This window comes from Lynx canadensis, chromosome A2 (genome assembly GCF_007474595.2).
Source record: "Lynx canadensis isolate LIC74 chromosome A2, mLynCan4.pri.v2, whole genome shotgun sequence".
NCBI lineage: Eukaryota > Metazoa > Chordata > Mammalia > Carnivora > Felidae > Lynx > Lynx canadensis.
This window is the reverse complement of record NC_044304.2, coordinates 142981762-143000169: the sequence shown is the minus strand read 5'-3', so window position 1 is coordinate 143000169 and position 18408 is coordinate 142981762. Positions and strand designations below refer to the sequence as shown.

Below are 18408 nucleotides of genomic sequence, written 5' to 3'. Positions count from 1 at the left end.
CAATGTCAAGTTCAGTGTGGGTTGTTGTTAATGGTATTTGAAGTATTTCAGTTAGTCAATTATTATTTTTGTGATAATGCAGCTCTCATTTATTTGCTTTCTGATAGACTTTCTCAGGTTGGAGAAAAGAGATGTAGAAACAGCTGACATACCAGGAATTATATGCAACTCAGAGTACATTCATGAGAACGTGTTACATGAGTGGCTTCCTTCTACCTTTGGTATCATCATGGTTAAAAAGATTGAGACTGCTGTTGTAGAAGATTGGAGGTCATTCAGTAAGGGGTGTAACATTGGGGATTTTAGTTAGAGAAGTCAAATAGTCCTTTATTCATGAAGAATACGGCATGATAACTTTTTGACGTGGTATATAGATGTCAGGAATTGTTGATGACGTTAGTGTGAAATCCATACAGATACGTATTTTTCCATCCAAGAATCTCTTTCCCATTTGAATTTCCATTATCCTCTGTCTAGATATCACTTAAAGAATTTTCAGCATCCTATCTATTCCTCTGCATTTGGTGCATACTGGAAATACTGATGGGGTGAATAGTAATCGTAATAATAGTACCTCATTACCCCATGCATTGTTCTGTGCACTTGACAGGTATTGTTCATTTAATTCTTACAACACCTCTATGAGAAAAGTGTCACTATCACCTCCATTTTTCAGGTGAGGACACTAGGATTTAAGGGTTAACCTGCTCAAGGTCACTAGGAGTTCTGTTTTGGTGACTTGAGGTCACTAGGAGTTCTGTTTTGGAGAGGCATGGCAAATGGGTTTCTGCTTGAGTGTCTAAGGAGTAGCTAAGATAGTGCCAGTTGATTGGACAGCTCCTATTTTATTCCCCAATTCGTCATTTCTTTCTTGATTTATATATAAAGCCATTTCCCATATGAATTAATAATAATAATTGAAATGCATACAGCTCTTCTAGGACTTCAACACATGCTCATGTTCATTGTTAAGTCCCCACGTGACACTGAATAGAAAGAGAGACACAAAGTCTTGGAAATAAATGGGGAGGTGGAGTTCGCATGGTCATGCAGCTCTTGATTCTCAGACTAGTGCTCTCTCCTCCATGCTATACCATCTCTTGTGGCCTTAGCAGTTTTGCAGATGCTAGGTATCTGTGATCCTATCAGAGATTTCATGCTGTATCCAATTTTATAAACATTCCAGAGAACAGGAAATTGGACATCTTCCCATTAAATACTTGGAAAGTACCCTAATGGCTGCTGTGTGACTGTGGTTGTATTTATTTGCAACTTATTGTCTTAAGTCATCCATGTTGTTTGATACGTTAAATGTTTTAGAATTTTGTGATTACTGGCATTTGTTAAAAATTCTGCAGGTAAAGAACTCATTATAAAATGGGAGCGTAGAGAGTTGATATATGTAATTATTCGTAGTGTGTATTTTGGGAGAGAATAGGAAAAGAGATAGCGAGAAGGAGACACTTTCTAGCACAGCATAGAAATTAAATCCAATATGCTATGACAAGCAATTCAGGGAGAGAAGACAGGCACAAAGAAAAGGGATTGGTGTTAGGTGAATTTGTTGAGATAGCAACGAGTAATCCAACAAGATGAAGCAGGGAAATGGGCGAAGCTAAAAGCTGTTACAGAACAGGAAGTTCTACTCAGATTGTGAGGCTACGCAGAATAAGACATGGCAGTAGCAATCCCTTTCTACTGTTTTTTTAAAAATATTTATTTATTTTGAGAGAGAGAGAGAGAGAGCTAGAGAGAGCATGAGCGGGGGAGGGGGAGAAAGAGGAGGAGAGCGAGAATTCCAAGCAGGCTCTGTGCTGCCAGGGCAGAGACCCAGGTGTGGCTCAATCTCACGAACCATGAGATCATGACTGGAGCCGAAACCAAGAGTCGGTTGCTTAACTGACTCACCTGCCCAGGCGCCCCACCTTTCTCCTCTTAAAACCTGTGATATGTAACCCTTAATAAGCGGAAAAGGAAAAGTGAGCAGAAGCTATTAAGAGAAAAGTTGAAAGCTTCTTAGAGAAACGAGAGTTTAGAATATACTATATCTCTTAAGTCCTGCTACCCTGCCCCAGTGAATTGGGGGAACTTTTACGATCCAGGACTTGCCAGCCATCACTGGCTTGCCCATTGAGAGGTTCCCAACGATGGCCCACACTGATATACCCTTGGGCAGAGGTAGCAGAAGCAGAAGCTTAGAAGGGAAATTGAATGGGGAACTGCTTCCGAGCGGAGTTCAGGCCAGACTGAAGCAAAACTCCAGGGAATTTGGCTAGGACGTTTTCCTGCCAGAGTTTGAGTGGCTGTTTGTAGTTCATGTTATACAGTAGGTGTTATGCTTCAGGACATTTACACTCTTCTCTATTGACTGTCATTCTCTGTAGCGAGGATGGAATATTCAGCCTATCAACTTCTATTTATTTAACTGTTATGTACATTGCCTAACTTGGATACTCACCATTTACTTTCTAATGTGCATAATAAAGCATGTCTTCTCCCTGTATGTACGTCTGGGCTTCTTTTTGTGTAGAAGATATTATGCTATCAAGAATGACCTTGTATGGATTACAATCTTCGTATCTCTTACTACACACAATATATTTTTATCTACCATTCTTTCTTAGAGAAAAATAAGCTCAGTGGGCTATCTTACTAAAACTTTATTAACATTGTTTTCTAAACATTTATAGGTAGTGCTGGGACACCTGTCACTTTTAATGAAAATGGAGATGCTCCTGGACGTTATGATATCTTCCAGTATCAAATAACCAACAAAAGTGCAGAATACAAAATCATTGGGCACTGGACCAATCAGCTTCATCTAAAAGTAAGTATCAATATAAATTTGCATTAATGGATATAATTCTCAGATAGGCAGGCTTTATTTTTAAGTTTATAATACAAATTTTGTTAGAATTGATTCTTATAATTAAGTTTTCAGAAAATGTGTGATTTTATCCTTCCTTCAACTTTGAAATGTTATGGAAAATCTTAAATGTCTGTAGAGAAATCTAGTATCTATAGGGATTTAATGAAAGATCTCATTTCCTTTTAAGTGACTGTATTAGGGAAATTTTGTCCTTTTTTGAAAGACTCACTTGTTTACATGTTGGTACACTCTGTGTGTGTGTGTGTGTGTGTGTGTGTGTGTGTGTGTGTGTGTGTATGTGTTGTGGTGGGAAGGAATGACAGTGTGCCATGAATAAGTTTAGGCTTAAAAATAAGTGTATTTTACCTTTGCCACATCAGATATTGAGACCTTATGACCATGTCTGATTGATGGAAGTGAATCATGACCTATATTTACATTACCTCTTTGAATCACATCAGAGAAAGTTAACGTACCTACAGGTGATGGTCAGATCCTTTAACAGCCTTACGGGCTGCCTGCTGTCCCTACCTACCCGGCGTGCTATCAAGGCCCAATGCCCCAGACTTGGCATTTCCTAGAAGTGGCCATGTGAGGAAAACTTGAAGAACTCAGCTTAAGCAGGGTCCCAGGGCCTGGGGGTGGTGCCGAAGCTGGCTGGGCATTTGCCTGCCCTGGTGTCACCAACACAGGGGGCTCTGTCTCCTCCTGCTGGGTCTGGTGGGGATCTGGTGGGGGCGGCATGCAGGATGGCTGTGGGGTGCAGGAGCTTCATCAGTTTTGCCTGGCTGGTGGCAGCCCTTCAGAGGGGCTTTCCTAGGGGAAGGGTCTGCGGGGACATTGGAGAGAGCTATGTGGTGCCAGCACCCACCAATTATAAGGGGCTCTGGAGTAGGAAGCCAATCCTGAACCTGAGAGATAAGGGGGGCCCAGAAAGGGAGCAGGACTATTAGTGGCCGCATGGGGAGGGTGTTGGGGTGATTGGAATAGCATCTGTTTACCACTAGGTAAAGAATTATTTCACATTTTAACAGCCATGATGTGATAGCAGTGCATTGGCTTCTTCCAGTATAGAGAAATAAGGAACGTGCCCTATAGTCTCAGCTAAGGATTGGCATTCATTCATTCAGCATGTCTTTGACAACTGTAATATAGGACTATTTACAGGGACTTGGCGTTTCCTCTGTAGACAGTCAGGGGCTTTGTAAATGCCTCAAATAAACTAGAAACATATTCATGTACTGTCTTATTGTTCTAATATGTATTTCATTCTTTCCCATAATGAAAGTATCTCTTCTTGATCCTCAAAGCCATCATAACACTGTGAGAATTGAGTTTATTTCCTAAATGAACAATTAAGTTCATTTCCTAGCCACCCCTTATCCTAGCTAGAAGGTAAAAGCTTATGATGTACACGAGGGTGGAGATCATTCTTGTCTATATGTGTGTAACATGCGCACATGTGTTTTCTTGTGTTTGAACCCACTCAAAAGACATCGAGTTGGTAATTTTTAATACAGCTTTTTACTTCTGTATCTCCAAAGAGAGCTCCTTAAGTGGCATGCTTATGCAGCATCAGTCACCAAAGTTTTCAAAAAGGAAGCAGATGATGAGAAATAATAAAACTAGGATATTTATGATCTACTGTCTCTGAAATGACTTCCTGATAATTATCATGGTTCAGCTATCAATAATGCACAAAGACAGCTTATATTTCTAACTATTGTTGTATTGTTGTGCTTTGTAAGACCACGTATCTGCAGTTAACTACATGCAGCAGCCTGAAGAAACCTTATCTACTGTTCCGTAACCCAAATTAACATATATTGAAGCATAGTTTTTATAAGTCTACAAGTCATTAATGCCAATCTGAAAATCAATAGATTTTTGTCAAAAGGTCTTTTGAAAGTAAACCTATGTGAAACAAAATAATTAAACATGACAAAGAAAATTTGATATGGGTGAAAACAGGTTAGCTACTTTTTATCTGATATTTATTAATGCTAAACTGCCTATTACATTCTTATGACTAAGGATGTACATAGCAAAGTTCAATGGTTGAAAAATATGTCCACTATACTAAGATACCTAACACATTTACACAAAAAGTATATATACACACACACCTCTCTATATATGTGCATGATATATTTGTTATAAAACTTCATACTGAATCTCAAGCTGTTCTTTAATGTACATTTAACAGTGCATGAGAGTTTTATGTTTATTATTGTGTAACTATTCATAAAATATATCAAAACAATTTGTAAGAGTTATTTCTTATGCATGATTATGACCATTTATAACTAGATAGGAGTACCAGCTTTACTGAAACAGAGAGAATGTATCTCTGAGAAGAAAAGTAAGTAAATTAGACTGTGGGGAGAGGTTGTAAGTCAGGGTTGACTTCTGGAGTATAGCAGGACAAATTGTTTCCCCTTGGATCGGTGACCTGTTTGAAGGCCGAGTAGGGGGTGCTTGGAAAGTGACCAGTTTATTAAAGTCCTGCTTGGACATTAGTCAAGGCATCAAACAAATGCTTTGCTTCAGTTTTATCATCTGTAAAATGAACACATTAGTAGCCCCTATTTTGTATGGCTGTAATAAGAATTAAATGAAATAATATAATGAAGCATTTAGTCCAGGACTTGGCACACATGAAATCCATAAACATTACCTATTCTTAATCCAGTGTCTCGTGACTCTACATGGCCAGTGGGAGATATGGTAATCGATGTGAGTAAAACACTGCTCATTACAGAGGCACTTGAATTTGCTTTAGAAAGTTATGAGAGAATCTCTTCATCAAAATGCTGACCATTTGTCTCCATAGCCCAGTGTTTCTTCTTATCTTTATTATTGGCCTTAATACTTTAGAAAATCTATCTACACTTAAAAAGTAACCTTTAAGTGAGATAAATACAAACTTTCTATATGGTAGCATATGGCCAGGTAATGTCAGCTAAGCACTTATTTTTTGAATGGACTTGATAAATTCATTCTGTGCACATACACTGGGCTAAGTTTTGGGACTAGAGTGAATATGTAGTTCTCAGGGTGCTCATAGCCTGGAAGGATAGACCAGCACTCAAACCAACAATGCCAGCGTAGTGAGGCAGGTGCATGGATGAAGGTGTGTGCAGTGTCTCCAAGCAGCAGCCCAGGGAGACTTTCCTAATCTGGCCTGGCTGCCGATGATGGTTGTGTTGGGGGCCAGGGGAGGATACTCTCCCCTGTGTCCTCTCATCTCTCCTTAATCTGTTAAACCAGATTTACAGTAGATTTTACACTCTGAGCGGTAAGCATTTATCAGTCAGTTATTGGATGGAATTCTGCTTCAAGGAGCCAGTTTTTCTGGCTGAATTCAAGCATGGGATGATTTTGTACACAGCCTGTGTACGATGAAGCATGTATGAATGTGACAGATTTGCCCTGAATGTACCTTAGTGGAGTGAAAGAATTTTTTAAACAAGTAGGTTATTTTTTTTTCTTTTTCCTGGAAAATTATGAGGTGTTTTATTTCCTCAAAAGCATTGTCTTTATTGTTCCAAATATTATTGCTTCTTTTTCTTTTTGATGGAACTAACATATGTTCTTAATGTAGCAACTACAATCAGCGAGTACAATTGTTTAGTTTGATTTAGGCTTTCTATTCAGTTGCCTCAGTCCGTGCGTGAAGGGCGTGTTGTCTGAGAACGAATTTGAACAATTAGGTCTCTCCATTTTGTTAGACTGAATGTCTCAAGAGGCAGGTGGTCCTTATTAGTGATTACAAAACATATTGTAACCTCGAGGTTCCGAGTAAACAGCAGAGCCTGAACTGCGGGGAGAACAGCCATATGCTCCTGTAAGTCCATGGGGAGAAGGTATATGGAGGTTAATGGATGTACCTAAAATAACTCTAACTCAGGGCTCACTTTTTTATACTTCCAACCAGAGCTTACTGGTTTTTATTTATTTTGTATTGTTTATTTTTTGATTATGGTGGGAATGAGGCAGATGGTTTTGCTTGTTTTATTGTTCTGTTTTCTTCTGTTTTTATTCAATTAAATAATTTGGAGGTAAATAATAGTAGTAAAGGATAGCAACTCTATAAGAGTGTCTCAGCCACAATTATTAGTGGCACCGTGTCAATTGGGAAGGGTGATTTGAAGAATGGCTTCACTGACACTGATTTAATTTTGAGTGGGTCACTCCATAGAAGAACGTAACTCTTCACAAGGCACTGAATCCTGTTCCTCAGTTATCTCATCTGTTAAGTCGGGATAATAAATAGCATTATGAAGATTGAATGCATTCGAATATAGTGGTGAAGAACGAGACTTCAAAGTCAGAAAAAGGTTTGAATTCCAACCTTCCATTCATGAGTCTTAGAGCCCTGTGCACGTTATTTTAGCTCTTTTAGTCTCAGATTCTTCATCTGCATGGAAACAATCATAACTACTTCACAGAGTTCTTGAGATAATTAAAGGATTAATCACATACACAAAGATCGTAGAACATTGCTTGCCACATAGTCAATGTTAAGTGAATATGGTAATAATAATTTGTTTTGTTTTGCCACAATAACTAGTCTACTACTGAGGACCTATAGTTTCAATCTAAAATTCCATACATGCAAAGTCTTTTTTGACTTTATTTTGATGTTTTGAGTAGGGATTAACTTAAAAAGAAGTACATACATCATGATAACTTTTCTGTGCCTGTACAATAAATCCAAAATGTTTACTTTAGTATTAAAAAAATGGGCTGCATGCTTTGGGGACAACCAGAAACTTGAGCAAAATTTTTGGTGTTTAGCCCAATTAAATCTGTCTTTCCTATGGACATGTAATATATATCATTTATAATATAATATTTTAATTTAAATATATTTTAATATAATATTTAATTATATGTATATCTATTTGCCTGTAGATGGTTAGTCAGTTACATGCTGTACTGGAGTTTCCTCCACTTTCTTGGAATACAGATAGAAAGAATTCCTCAGTGTCCTCATTTGCCTTGTGGGTATGCTGTTTTGGATAAACATTACAAGTTTTTAACCAAAACCATTAGATTCATTAAATAGAGGAACAGCTTTTCTATAGTGAAGGATATTGAAATAGTCTTGAAGTAAAGATGGATTGAATGGAGTTGGAACAGTGTTTGAGGGGAGACTTGACCCTTTATTTGCTTGGGCTCTGAGAAGCCATGCATTTTCTCTTTGCCTCGATTTCTCCATTTGCAAAGTTGCCTACATTTAGAAATGCTCTTTCATATCACTGTCAGTGCTTATGAAAGATAGCTCACCCTGTGAGGCCAGCTCTCCCTTTCCCACAAACCATGAATGTAGAGTCAGTTCTCTGAGACCTTTCACTACATTCTGACAGAACTTTAAATGCCACTGTAGTTCCTGTCTTTATACTCCATTCGGAAAAACTATTCTGCTCCCATTCTGTACAACAAGATGACTAGTGGTCAAAACTATATTTTTGTTTATTAGATTCAAATATATTCTTTTTTTAAAAAGTCATTTTGGGGTCAGTAGTTATATCTCTGTTTATGAGAAAACAAGCATTTGGTAAATTCATGTTTTTGACATGTTGAGCAAATGCCAAGGTAATTAAATTTTAACTATGTTCTTGCTAGCCCAGCGTAGGTGCTCAGTAAGTATTTGTTAAATGTCATGAATAATATGCTGATATTTTCTAAATACTGACTGAATATGGGACAATGATCCGAGATTATTGATTAGGAAGTAGACTTGTACACAGTTTATTTATTCAGTGGCTGCTCCCTGCCAGGCAGGATGCTAAGCTGTTGAGGAGTACAAGGTTCAATAAAATAAACTTCCAGATATTAAAAGATTCGCAATTCATTAAAGGCAACTATATGCTTGAGTAACTACAATAAAAGCATAACTAGGAACAGATTAAAGAACAAACTATGAATTCAGAAGGTGTAATGATTACTTCCAACTACGAGGAGGATAAAGTTTCTTGATACATGAGATTCAAACTGATCTTCAGTTACTTTGGTGGCCAGAAATGGTTGCGAGAGTGTACAGTCCATGGAAAAAGCATCCGTCCATCTCCAACCGTTAATTCATCCATCCATTCCAGAATAAAGTGCCTCCAACGTGCCACTGCTGTGCTAGGTGCTGTAATGATATAGAGGTATGTAAGATTCAGTTCATAGGGTCACCCCTAAACTGGTAGCACTAAGTAGGAGCAGAATCCAAGGAAATGTCTCGTTCATGAGTCCACAATGCATCCATCCATGTTCCTTTATTCTTGTCTATCTTGAGCACACATTCTTACTGGTAAAGTAGGATTAGTGTTCACTGAGAAACATTCTGTCTTGGTCTGGAGACTGGGAAATTGGGAACTGTTTTGATCCAACTGGTTTGCGATATCCCCATGGAGACAAGTTGGGAAGACCCTAGCACTTGGATGGCCTGATGAGAGAAACCTGACTTCAGAAGGCCCCTACCATTTGTCCTCAGAGAAGCACTGATAATTTAGGGCAAAGAGCATGTTGTACTTGTCTTTGAATGTTTAAAAATTACCACAATGTGGGTCTCACTCAATATTCATGAAATAAATTAAGGAACTCAAAAATAAAAGTAGTGTTATTTTTACAAGACCATAAAGGTGAGCTAACCATAAAGTATTAATCTGGAGATAAGGTATAACCTAGAGCACATGGGGTAAGGGTAGAGTTCAGAGCCGTAATAGTAATCAGGAGTGAAGTCAGATACAAAAGCCAGAATGGAAAATCTAGTTCAGGGTACATCTAATCAAGCCTCATAAAGAAGAAGGGAAAATCCAAAGTCACGCACAAGAGCAAGAGGAGTGTGAATTGGGGGCGCACATAAAATTCTGAAGGACTTACTGTTACTATTACCATTGGCTTTTATTCCTGCCGTGCCATTTGCAGAACTTCCTATAGCCTGTAGGACCTCAGTGTTGCTTAGTGGCTTCAATACTTACCTTGAAGGGACAATATTCATTGCTGCCTTTCTGACAGATTATCTCTGCCTTATCTGTCCATGTACATGGTTTGAGCCTTGTTCCTTAAGATATTTAAAAGGATGTAATAAGATACATTACATAGTAGGATAGACAAACCCAGGAAATTACGAAGGAAGAATAAAGAGAGTTAATAAATTTTAGTTAGTAGTCAAGTTTGATTTCCTCGTCAGTAATTACAACCAATAGATTCACCTAGGCTGCTCAGTAGAATAAGAAATAGTCATGCTGATATTTTAAGAACAAAATTATGCCATATAAAAATATAGTTTCCCAAATAAAGTGTCTCCAATGTGCCATTGCTGTGATTTTTTAAGAATACACAAATACATGCCATATAAAATATGGTTTAATCAGATTAAGATTTGAGATGCTGGAATCAGTTATCTCAATCTTGTTGGAGGCAGATTCCTGGAGTAACCTAATAGTATCCAGGGAATCTAGTAGTTTATCAGGGAAATATAAGTAGAGCATTAAAAGGTCTATCATTATTGATGAAAAATAGAAGAAGTCATAAGCGCTTAAATAGCTATTTTTATAAATAATTGTGACAATGACACAGAAAAGGAAATGAAAACTAAACAAAATGATAGAGATCAAATTAGAAAAGGAAAATCAAAAAAATATGATGCAAGTCAAAGAAGGACATAACATAAAATACAAAATGCTTCTTTATACCAACACCAAAGATGGGCAAAGGAAGATGGTGATTCTAGACTTTTATGGGGATAATAAAGTAATAAAAATTATAATAAATGGCATTTTAATCCCTATTCTAGCCTTGGGAGGAGTAAAGTAAGTACAATTTTAACTTGATGAGTAGAATAGGAAAGGTTAAAATAAGGTTATAAACATAAAATGATAATATAGACTAGAGGAATAACTGGTAAAAAAAAAAAGTCATTTTCTTATGGTAAATTTGCTAAAATATATGTGAACCCTGTATGCTAGGGTACTTTTAAAAAGCTCAATGGACACATCAGTGTTATTTAAAATCTACAATGTGCAAAAGAATTACAAGTAAGAACTGAAAAGTATTATATATGAATAAAATATGTTGCCCCCAGATATAGATAGAGGTCAGTAGCTGGTAAGGGCATGAAACTAAAAAGAATAAAGTTAGTGTGTCTGTTGACTGAATCAAAAGTTTAGCATGGCATCTTTCCTTAAAATTTCCACTATTTAAGGAAGGAAAATAGAGACAGAACCTGGATCTTCCCCAAAGTCCCTATACCATTTTACTGAGGTTATTGATCATTATCACCAAATGAAGTTCTAGAAATGTACAGTTCTATATCAACTCGGAGGTTGAGACATCAATCCATAAATAAATGACAGAGGGATACAACAAAGACACATAAAAGTACCAAATTTTACTATTCTTTGATTGCTTTTGTTCTAAAATCATTTTTAAAATTTTTTTTAAAAAAATTTTAAATGTTTTATTTATATTTGAGACAGAGACAGAGCATGGGGGGGGGCGGGGCAGAGAGAGAGGGAGACACAGAATCCAAAGCAGGCTCCAGGCTCTGAGCTGTTAGAACAGAGCCCAATGTGGGGCTTGAACCCACGAACCGTGAGACCATGATGTGAGCTGAAGTCAGGCGTTTAACCAACGGAGCCACCCAGGTGCCCCTAAAATCATTCTTAATTAAACTTATTTTAAGATGATTGCAGATTCACATGCAGTTGTAACAAATAATAAGGAAAGATCTCATTTCCCCTTTGCCTATTTCTCCCCAACAATAACATCTTGAAAACTATAGTGTAATATTACAACCAGGACATGGACATTTTTATGGTCCAGCAATTTTGTCAAATCTCCTCAGTTTTATTTTTACTCATCTAGTGTGTGAGGGGGTAGTTCTGTGCAATTTTGTTACCTGTCTTGGTCCTTTCTTCTACCACTATAGTCAAGATACAGGACATTTTCATCACCACAAGGATCCCCATGTTGCCCTTTTATTGCCAGATCCATTTCCCTCCCATACACCTCCCCCCAGTACCTGGCAACAACTCAAATGTTCTCTATTTCTACAAATTTGTCATTGCAAATAAATGGAATTATCCTGTATGTAATCCTTTGAGTTTCAGCTTTTTTCATTCAACATAATTCCCTCAAAATTTATCCAAGTTGTGTGTCCCTTTTTGTTGTTCAGTATTATTCCATGGTATGGATATACCAAGTTTCTTTAACCATTCACCCTTTGAAGGATACCTGCAAAATAATTATGAATAAATCTGCTGTGAATATTTGTTATTTTATGTAGAGAGAAACAAGGAAGAGTGATATCTTATCTCAGAACTGAATGAAATTCATTTTTATATGACAGTTTTAGACTTATAGTTAACCCTTTAATATAGAATATTTCTTGAAAATAAGAAAGGGAACATTACACCTTATCCTTATACCTGGGATAGTGATGTCTTAGATGCGGTAAACCTACCACAATTGCAGTAAACGTACCTAAGAAGAAAAACTTCTCGTTTAAAAACAATGCCACATAGGTCTAGCTCCTGTTAACATAGTCGTGTGTGAAAACAGACCTGTATGCTTTCTTCCCCTGCTTCTACTTCCCATCCCTGTCTGTTGTGCTGTGTTGCTGTCTGTGGCACTAAAATGAAACTCTTAGAGTTTCCAAGAATTTCAAAGTTGCCCCTGCTCTCTATTTCTCAAGTTGTTTTAACACTCTGGTAGGCTTTGCTGTATTAGTTCTCATTTGACTGCTTTGTAGCTATCAGGTCAGTTGGTATATGCATTTCTCTGCATTCATGCCGTGTTTTTAGATTCCAAATATCAGACATGACTTCTAGATTAAGCTATTTTATGATCTTCAAGACTACTGATCTAAACTCTTGTGAAAATGTTTAGAGGGAACCCAAAGGGACAGATTACAATGGAAATCTCCTACTACAAATATACTTTGAGCTTTGGTATCTGTGAATTAAGTTTTTTAAATTTGTGCAACGAATTACCCTATCCTTAATATTAGTTAATCAAAGAACCAGTTGATTTTTATAAATGGTAGCTATAAAATATTCTATAGGGGTGTGATTTCATGTTGTCCAAGGCACAAATGGACTTGAAGAACAGACCCTGCCATGCCCCGTGACGATGAAGGATATATCACCAGAGTTTAGGAGACTGGTTTTTAACCTGGACTCTTACTAATCCTGAGACAGATTTGTGCTTTATGACTTAATGTTTGGGGCCTCAGTTTCCATGTTTACAAAATTATGAATTAAATATAGCTTTTCACTAAACTTTCTTCCAGATCTATTACTTTCTAATTGAATACTTCAGAGTGTGAATGTAATGTTATATGTATTTTCCTGTTTATTTACTTATTGTTTTTTAGATGAAAAAAGTACTGTAGGGGCACCTGGGTGGCTTACTTGCTCAAGCAACTGACTGTTGATCTCAGCTCAGGTCTTGACTCAGGGTCCTGATTTCAAGCCCCACGTTGGGCTCCACGCTGGGCATAAAGCTTAACTAAAGAAAGAAGGAAAGAAAGAAAAAGATAAATGTACTGTAAAAAGGTGTAAGGCCTCAATCATTTATCTATATAGAAGTGATTCTACAGTGTAAACCTCACTAATCAGAGGTCTTATGTGATTATTTTCAATTTGGGGTACTTATTTAAAGAAGCATGGCTGCTTACAGCCTACAAAAACTATAACAGAAATGAGAAAGGTTACCTTTGTTTTAATAAAAATGTAAATATTACTAATTAATTAATTATATTAATTAATGATACTCATTGTCTCTTGATTTTGCAGATACACGTTTTTATAATATGCTTGAAAAATAGAACTGTGCTATAGGGAAGCTAAGTTTATTCTATTGAATGGACCGAAAATCAAACAGGGCTAAGTAGAAGTAACTAATGTGATTTGAGAAATGCTTGTTTATTTGGAAAGCACTGTTCAGCAAAGATAAAAGAGAGCTAAGTTCTCTGTGAAGAATTAGGGGACGTCACAGTAGAGAGGAACAGGCCACATCTGAGCGATAGATGGGAGCTAGACTTATTTTTGCTCCCATAAAAAGGGGGAAATAAAATGATTTCAGAATTCCCACTGCACTGTCTCAAATTCTGTTGCATTCAGCTTGTGACATTGAGACAATGAGCCCACGAGCATTTATTGCCCTTCTACCTTGTACACAGTAAGCAGCTTTATGTTTAGAGGTAGATGTATCGGGACTCAGGCACAGTGATCATGTCTCCATTCTGCTTTGTGCCTGTTTATCCATTTCCTGGGTCTCCCTGGACTTCTTCCCACTCTTTATCAGGTTTTCACTATTTGTATGTTCAACTTTTCTCCTGAGATGAAGTTTCACATCTGTTACTAGCTGGATAAGCAATTACTAGGCGTTGCATGAAAAATTTTTTCATATCCTTTAAGAGATGCTTAAGAAATAATTGGCCTTAGAAAGTTAATTCCATTCTACTATCCTTGTGACACAGCCTCTCACCGGACAATTGGCTCATTTTTCTGGAGTTTGTGGTGACTCTGAAAATTAAAAGATAGTCTCTTACAAAAAATAAAAAAAAAAATAATTTTTTTTTTCTAAAAGTGTTGGAAACTTGAGGCTGAAACAACTTCCAAAATGATAACTGTGGGTCTTGTCCAAGTCAGCGTTTTCTCAAATGCCTTCCTGGAACACTTGTTCGACAGGATTTTAAATAGCTGCTATATATGCACACAAAGGCTCTCTGGTCAAATAAGTTTAGGGAACATTAGGACAACTGTTTTTGTTTTGTTTTGTTTTCCTGCAATACTTGTGGAGCCTTTAATATGCTAATGCACATTATGGCTGACTGAGAAGGAGGCATCGAATGTACTGTTGAATAAATTGATTTGACCGTGAATCCCTTTTTTATTTGAAGAACATTTTGTGGAACTAATATTCCTTGAAGCTCACTTTGAGAAATGTTGGCTTAAGATGAATTTTCCACCTAAGTCGACATTTACATTTATTAACTCATTTAATCCTTATCATAACCCTATGAGTTAAGTTACTGGTAGAATGACCATTTTTAGAAGAGAAAACTTAAGATTAACAATAAGGGGCTATATTGAAGTTCGCTCAGCTAGCAGAAATGTAAGTGAAATTCAGGGGCACACACAGCTTACTCCAGTGTGAGGGCTTTTAGGAATACTGAAGGAGAATCAAGATGACATGGTGAATGATTGGACATATGGGAAACCAGGGAAAGGTGGACTCATGATGCCTCTGAAGCAAATGAGAATGCAGGAGAAAGATTTTAGGGATAAGGCTGCCCTAGGAGAAAGCTTCAAGGAGGAAGTCACCCTGAATCTACTTGGAGCTTGAACGTTCTGGGCATGGGACATGAAGGAAGGCACAGCATGGAGAGGGGGTAGACTGCACATAGGCAGAGAGGGGGAGTCTAGGAATTTTCATAAAGAACAGAGACAACGGGGGCCTCTGGGTGGCTAGGTCTTTTAAGCATCTGACTCTTGATTTCAGTTCAGGTCATGATCTCACTGTTAGTGAGTTTGAGCACATTGGGCTCCTGCTCACAGTTCAGAGGCTGCTTGGGATTCTCTCTCTCCCTCTCTCTCTTCCCCTCCCCCCCCCATGAATAAACTTAAAAAAAAATAGAACAGAGGAAATAGGAAGGGGAATCATAGAAGATCTATTTTAAAAGCGAATTTTCAATTTGGATCTCAGCTTTTGAGTGTGGGTGTCATCAGTCACTGGAAGGAAATGACCTGATCACACCTGGGCATTAAGAAGATTAAATGCCATCAGTCTACAAAAAAAGGTGGCTTTCAGTGACAATTGTAATTTAACAATGCCACTTGACCATTTACATTTTTAGTCCATAGGCACACTTTAGATTTAGGGCTTATTGACCACAAAAAGAAAATTATCCTTTATTCTAACCACAGCTTTCTTTGTAGTTTCTCAAGTGGGCTAAGCAGGTTAATAATTATTTCTATAATGTTGGTTGATAACAGAATACTAAGCAGATATCTTATAGTTTAATTTTTATAAATTCCCGCCTTTTTAGCATATGTAAGTGAATAGTACAGTGAACAAACTCAGGAGACAGTGTGGCTGAGATTTTAGTGCAGTTGACAAATTATAGACCCTCCTGTGGCATCCCAGAAAATAGACAAGTAAAATTTCTTTTGCTAGAATACCAACTGATTTTGCCTTTTCCACACAAAATTCCAAAAAATCTAGTTGGCCAATGATGAAACATTCCACCAGCATCAGAGCAAAGCCTCGTTGTAATGTCCATTGCCTGCCGTATGCTTAATAAAATGTCACTGCTCCAGGATAGGCACTGACCCAGTCAGCACAATATCAGCTCTGAAACCTTTCCTCATCTGGGAAGCGGAGGCCTCTATTATGTACCAGATCCTATTTTACTGAATCTTTTTACAGGTCAAAAAGGTTTTGTATGTGAAAATGCCTTGTAAACTTCAAAGTGCTGTAGAATCATTAGCTCTTATTTGTGAGGACCATAATCGTTTTGTGTAGAGGATAACAGTCACACAAAGTCAGTTTGGGGGTGTCTGGGTGGCTCAGTCAGTTAGGCTTCCAACTTCGGCTCAGGTCATGATTTCACCATCTGTGGGTTCGAGCCCCGTGTGGAGCTCTGTGCCGGCAGCTCAGAGTCTGGAGCCTGCTTCGGATTCTGTGTCTCCTTCTCTCTCTGCCCCTCCCCTGCTCATGCTCACTCTCTCTCTCTCTCTCTCTCTCTCTCTCTCTCTCAAAAATGAAACATTAAAATCAACATTAAAAAATTTTTTTTTAATTTCAACTTTGTCACTTTCTCATTTGGAAGAATTTTTGACATATATTGAGGTACGCATAAATTTAGTCAGAATTGGATTTGCATAGACTTCAACAGAACTGAACTTCTAATATTTAGTTTCTTCCAGTTTTTGTGCCTCTTTTGGGTGTGTGTGTGTGTGTCTGTGTGTGTGAAGTTCAGTCTTTTATCCCAGGGCCCATGGAAAATTCTGGTACTGCAACTGGCACACAGAGTAGGTTCTCAGTAAATGTGCGTTGAATCTGAAAAATTTCATTGTAGGTTTGTCACTTTGCCATTTCTCCCTTACTTCATGTGGGTAAGGCCAGATGGAAAGAAAACAAATACATTTTTTAAAATTTTCTTTTTGTTTTAAGCTTACTAATTGTTCTATAGCCGATATATAAAATAAAATACTCATAACATCAGAGAGCTAAATTAAAGACCAAAGTTAAAAACAGTAATTGTTCACGAATGTGCCTTTTTGCAGCCTTTCAGCAAATCATATTTATTGGCATGTAAGAAATAGCTGCCCTTTGTAAGGGAGCCCTCACCGTTCAGGAGCGTACCTCTGGAGCATGGCGGCCATCTGCCGCTGCTCCCTAGCGGCTGCCCTAAACTGCCCGGTTGTCTAAATGTTGAGTGCAAGAAGAGAAAGGAGCAGCTGTTCTGGAGCTTTGTGGCTGCCTCTGCCCTCCTCCTCACCGAGCAGATCTGCAGCTCGGCTCTTGGAGCAGGAGATGCACTAAGGCGGGCTGTAGTCCTGTCCAAGCTCACTCCTCACGCAAACCACAAACCTCTTCTCTGCCATCCTTTATCCTTCTCCTGTCTCTTGTTCCCGTTCCTCCTGCAGGATGCTAAGTGGGAATGGGGTCAGGAGGTTGAGGGGCTGTGCCCAGAGTGGTGTGGGATTCGGGCCAAACTGTATTCTGCTTTTCGTGTTGCTCCTTTTATTTTCTTTGAATCAAAAATTCTTCCTGTGTCAGAAATATATGTAAATACCTCATGTCATGTAGCTTCAAACCAATCCACTGTGATGACATTGCTTCTTTTTATGTAACAGAAACTGTAGGAATAGAAGACGATTAAGAGTTTTTCACTCTAGTCTTCTCTTTAAGGAGAATCATTTTGCTGTCCATAATCAGGTCTGTGAATGAGGGGGGGAAGCAGGGAATCATTGAAATAAGCTTGATTGACTTATATCGAGAAACCAGAGAAAGAAATGAATGTATCTAGCACATGAGAGGTAGAGGAATAAAGAACGGAGCACGGGCTGGTTTGGTGGGAGATTTGAAAGTTAAAAAAGAATAAGAGAGTTTTTTGAGTAGCTGCTAAATGTGAAAAGTACATCCACAGAGAGACAGAGAAGGGTGGGAGGGAGGGAGAGGGACAAGGCAGAGAGAGAGAGTGAATGAGTGTTTGAGATCAAGAAACCTGTAGAAGAAAGCATGCTTAAGGGGGTACAAAAGGATTTTAAGAAATTGTGCTTGGTTAGATGTGTTACATAGAGATTAATCTTTTGGAATTGCTGAGAAACTTCCATAGATCTTTAAGTTGCTTCCAAATTATTTTTTGGATATTTAGTCACCATGCTGTAGTGCCATGAGGCAGCTGAGTTTTCTGTGGTGATAGTCTTTGAGTGTAAAGTGTCTTGCCTAGTGTTTTTTAGAGTAAATCATTACCTAGAAGGTAGATTGGAATAGGATTTCAGTGTTTTACAGCTTGGAAATTTCAGAGA

The 18408-nt window shown here is 37.9% G+C and overlaps 1 protein-coding gene across 1 annotated transcript in view; it reads left to right on the top strand.

Moving 5' to 3' along the window:
* The first annotated feature begins 2147 nt into the window (after positions 1-2147).
* The window catches only part of GRM8 (glutamate metabotropic receptor 8), a 136816-nt gene continuing 120555 nt past the window's right edge, over positions 2148-18408 (top strand). Inside the window, exons 1-2 of the mRNA XM_032592503.1 lie at positions 2148-2178; positions 2691-2827. Coding sequence (XP_032448394.1) covers positions 2148-2178; positions 2691-2827 — 168 coding nt within the window. The remainder of the gene's footprint in view (positions 2179-2690; positions 2828-18408) is intronic.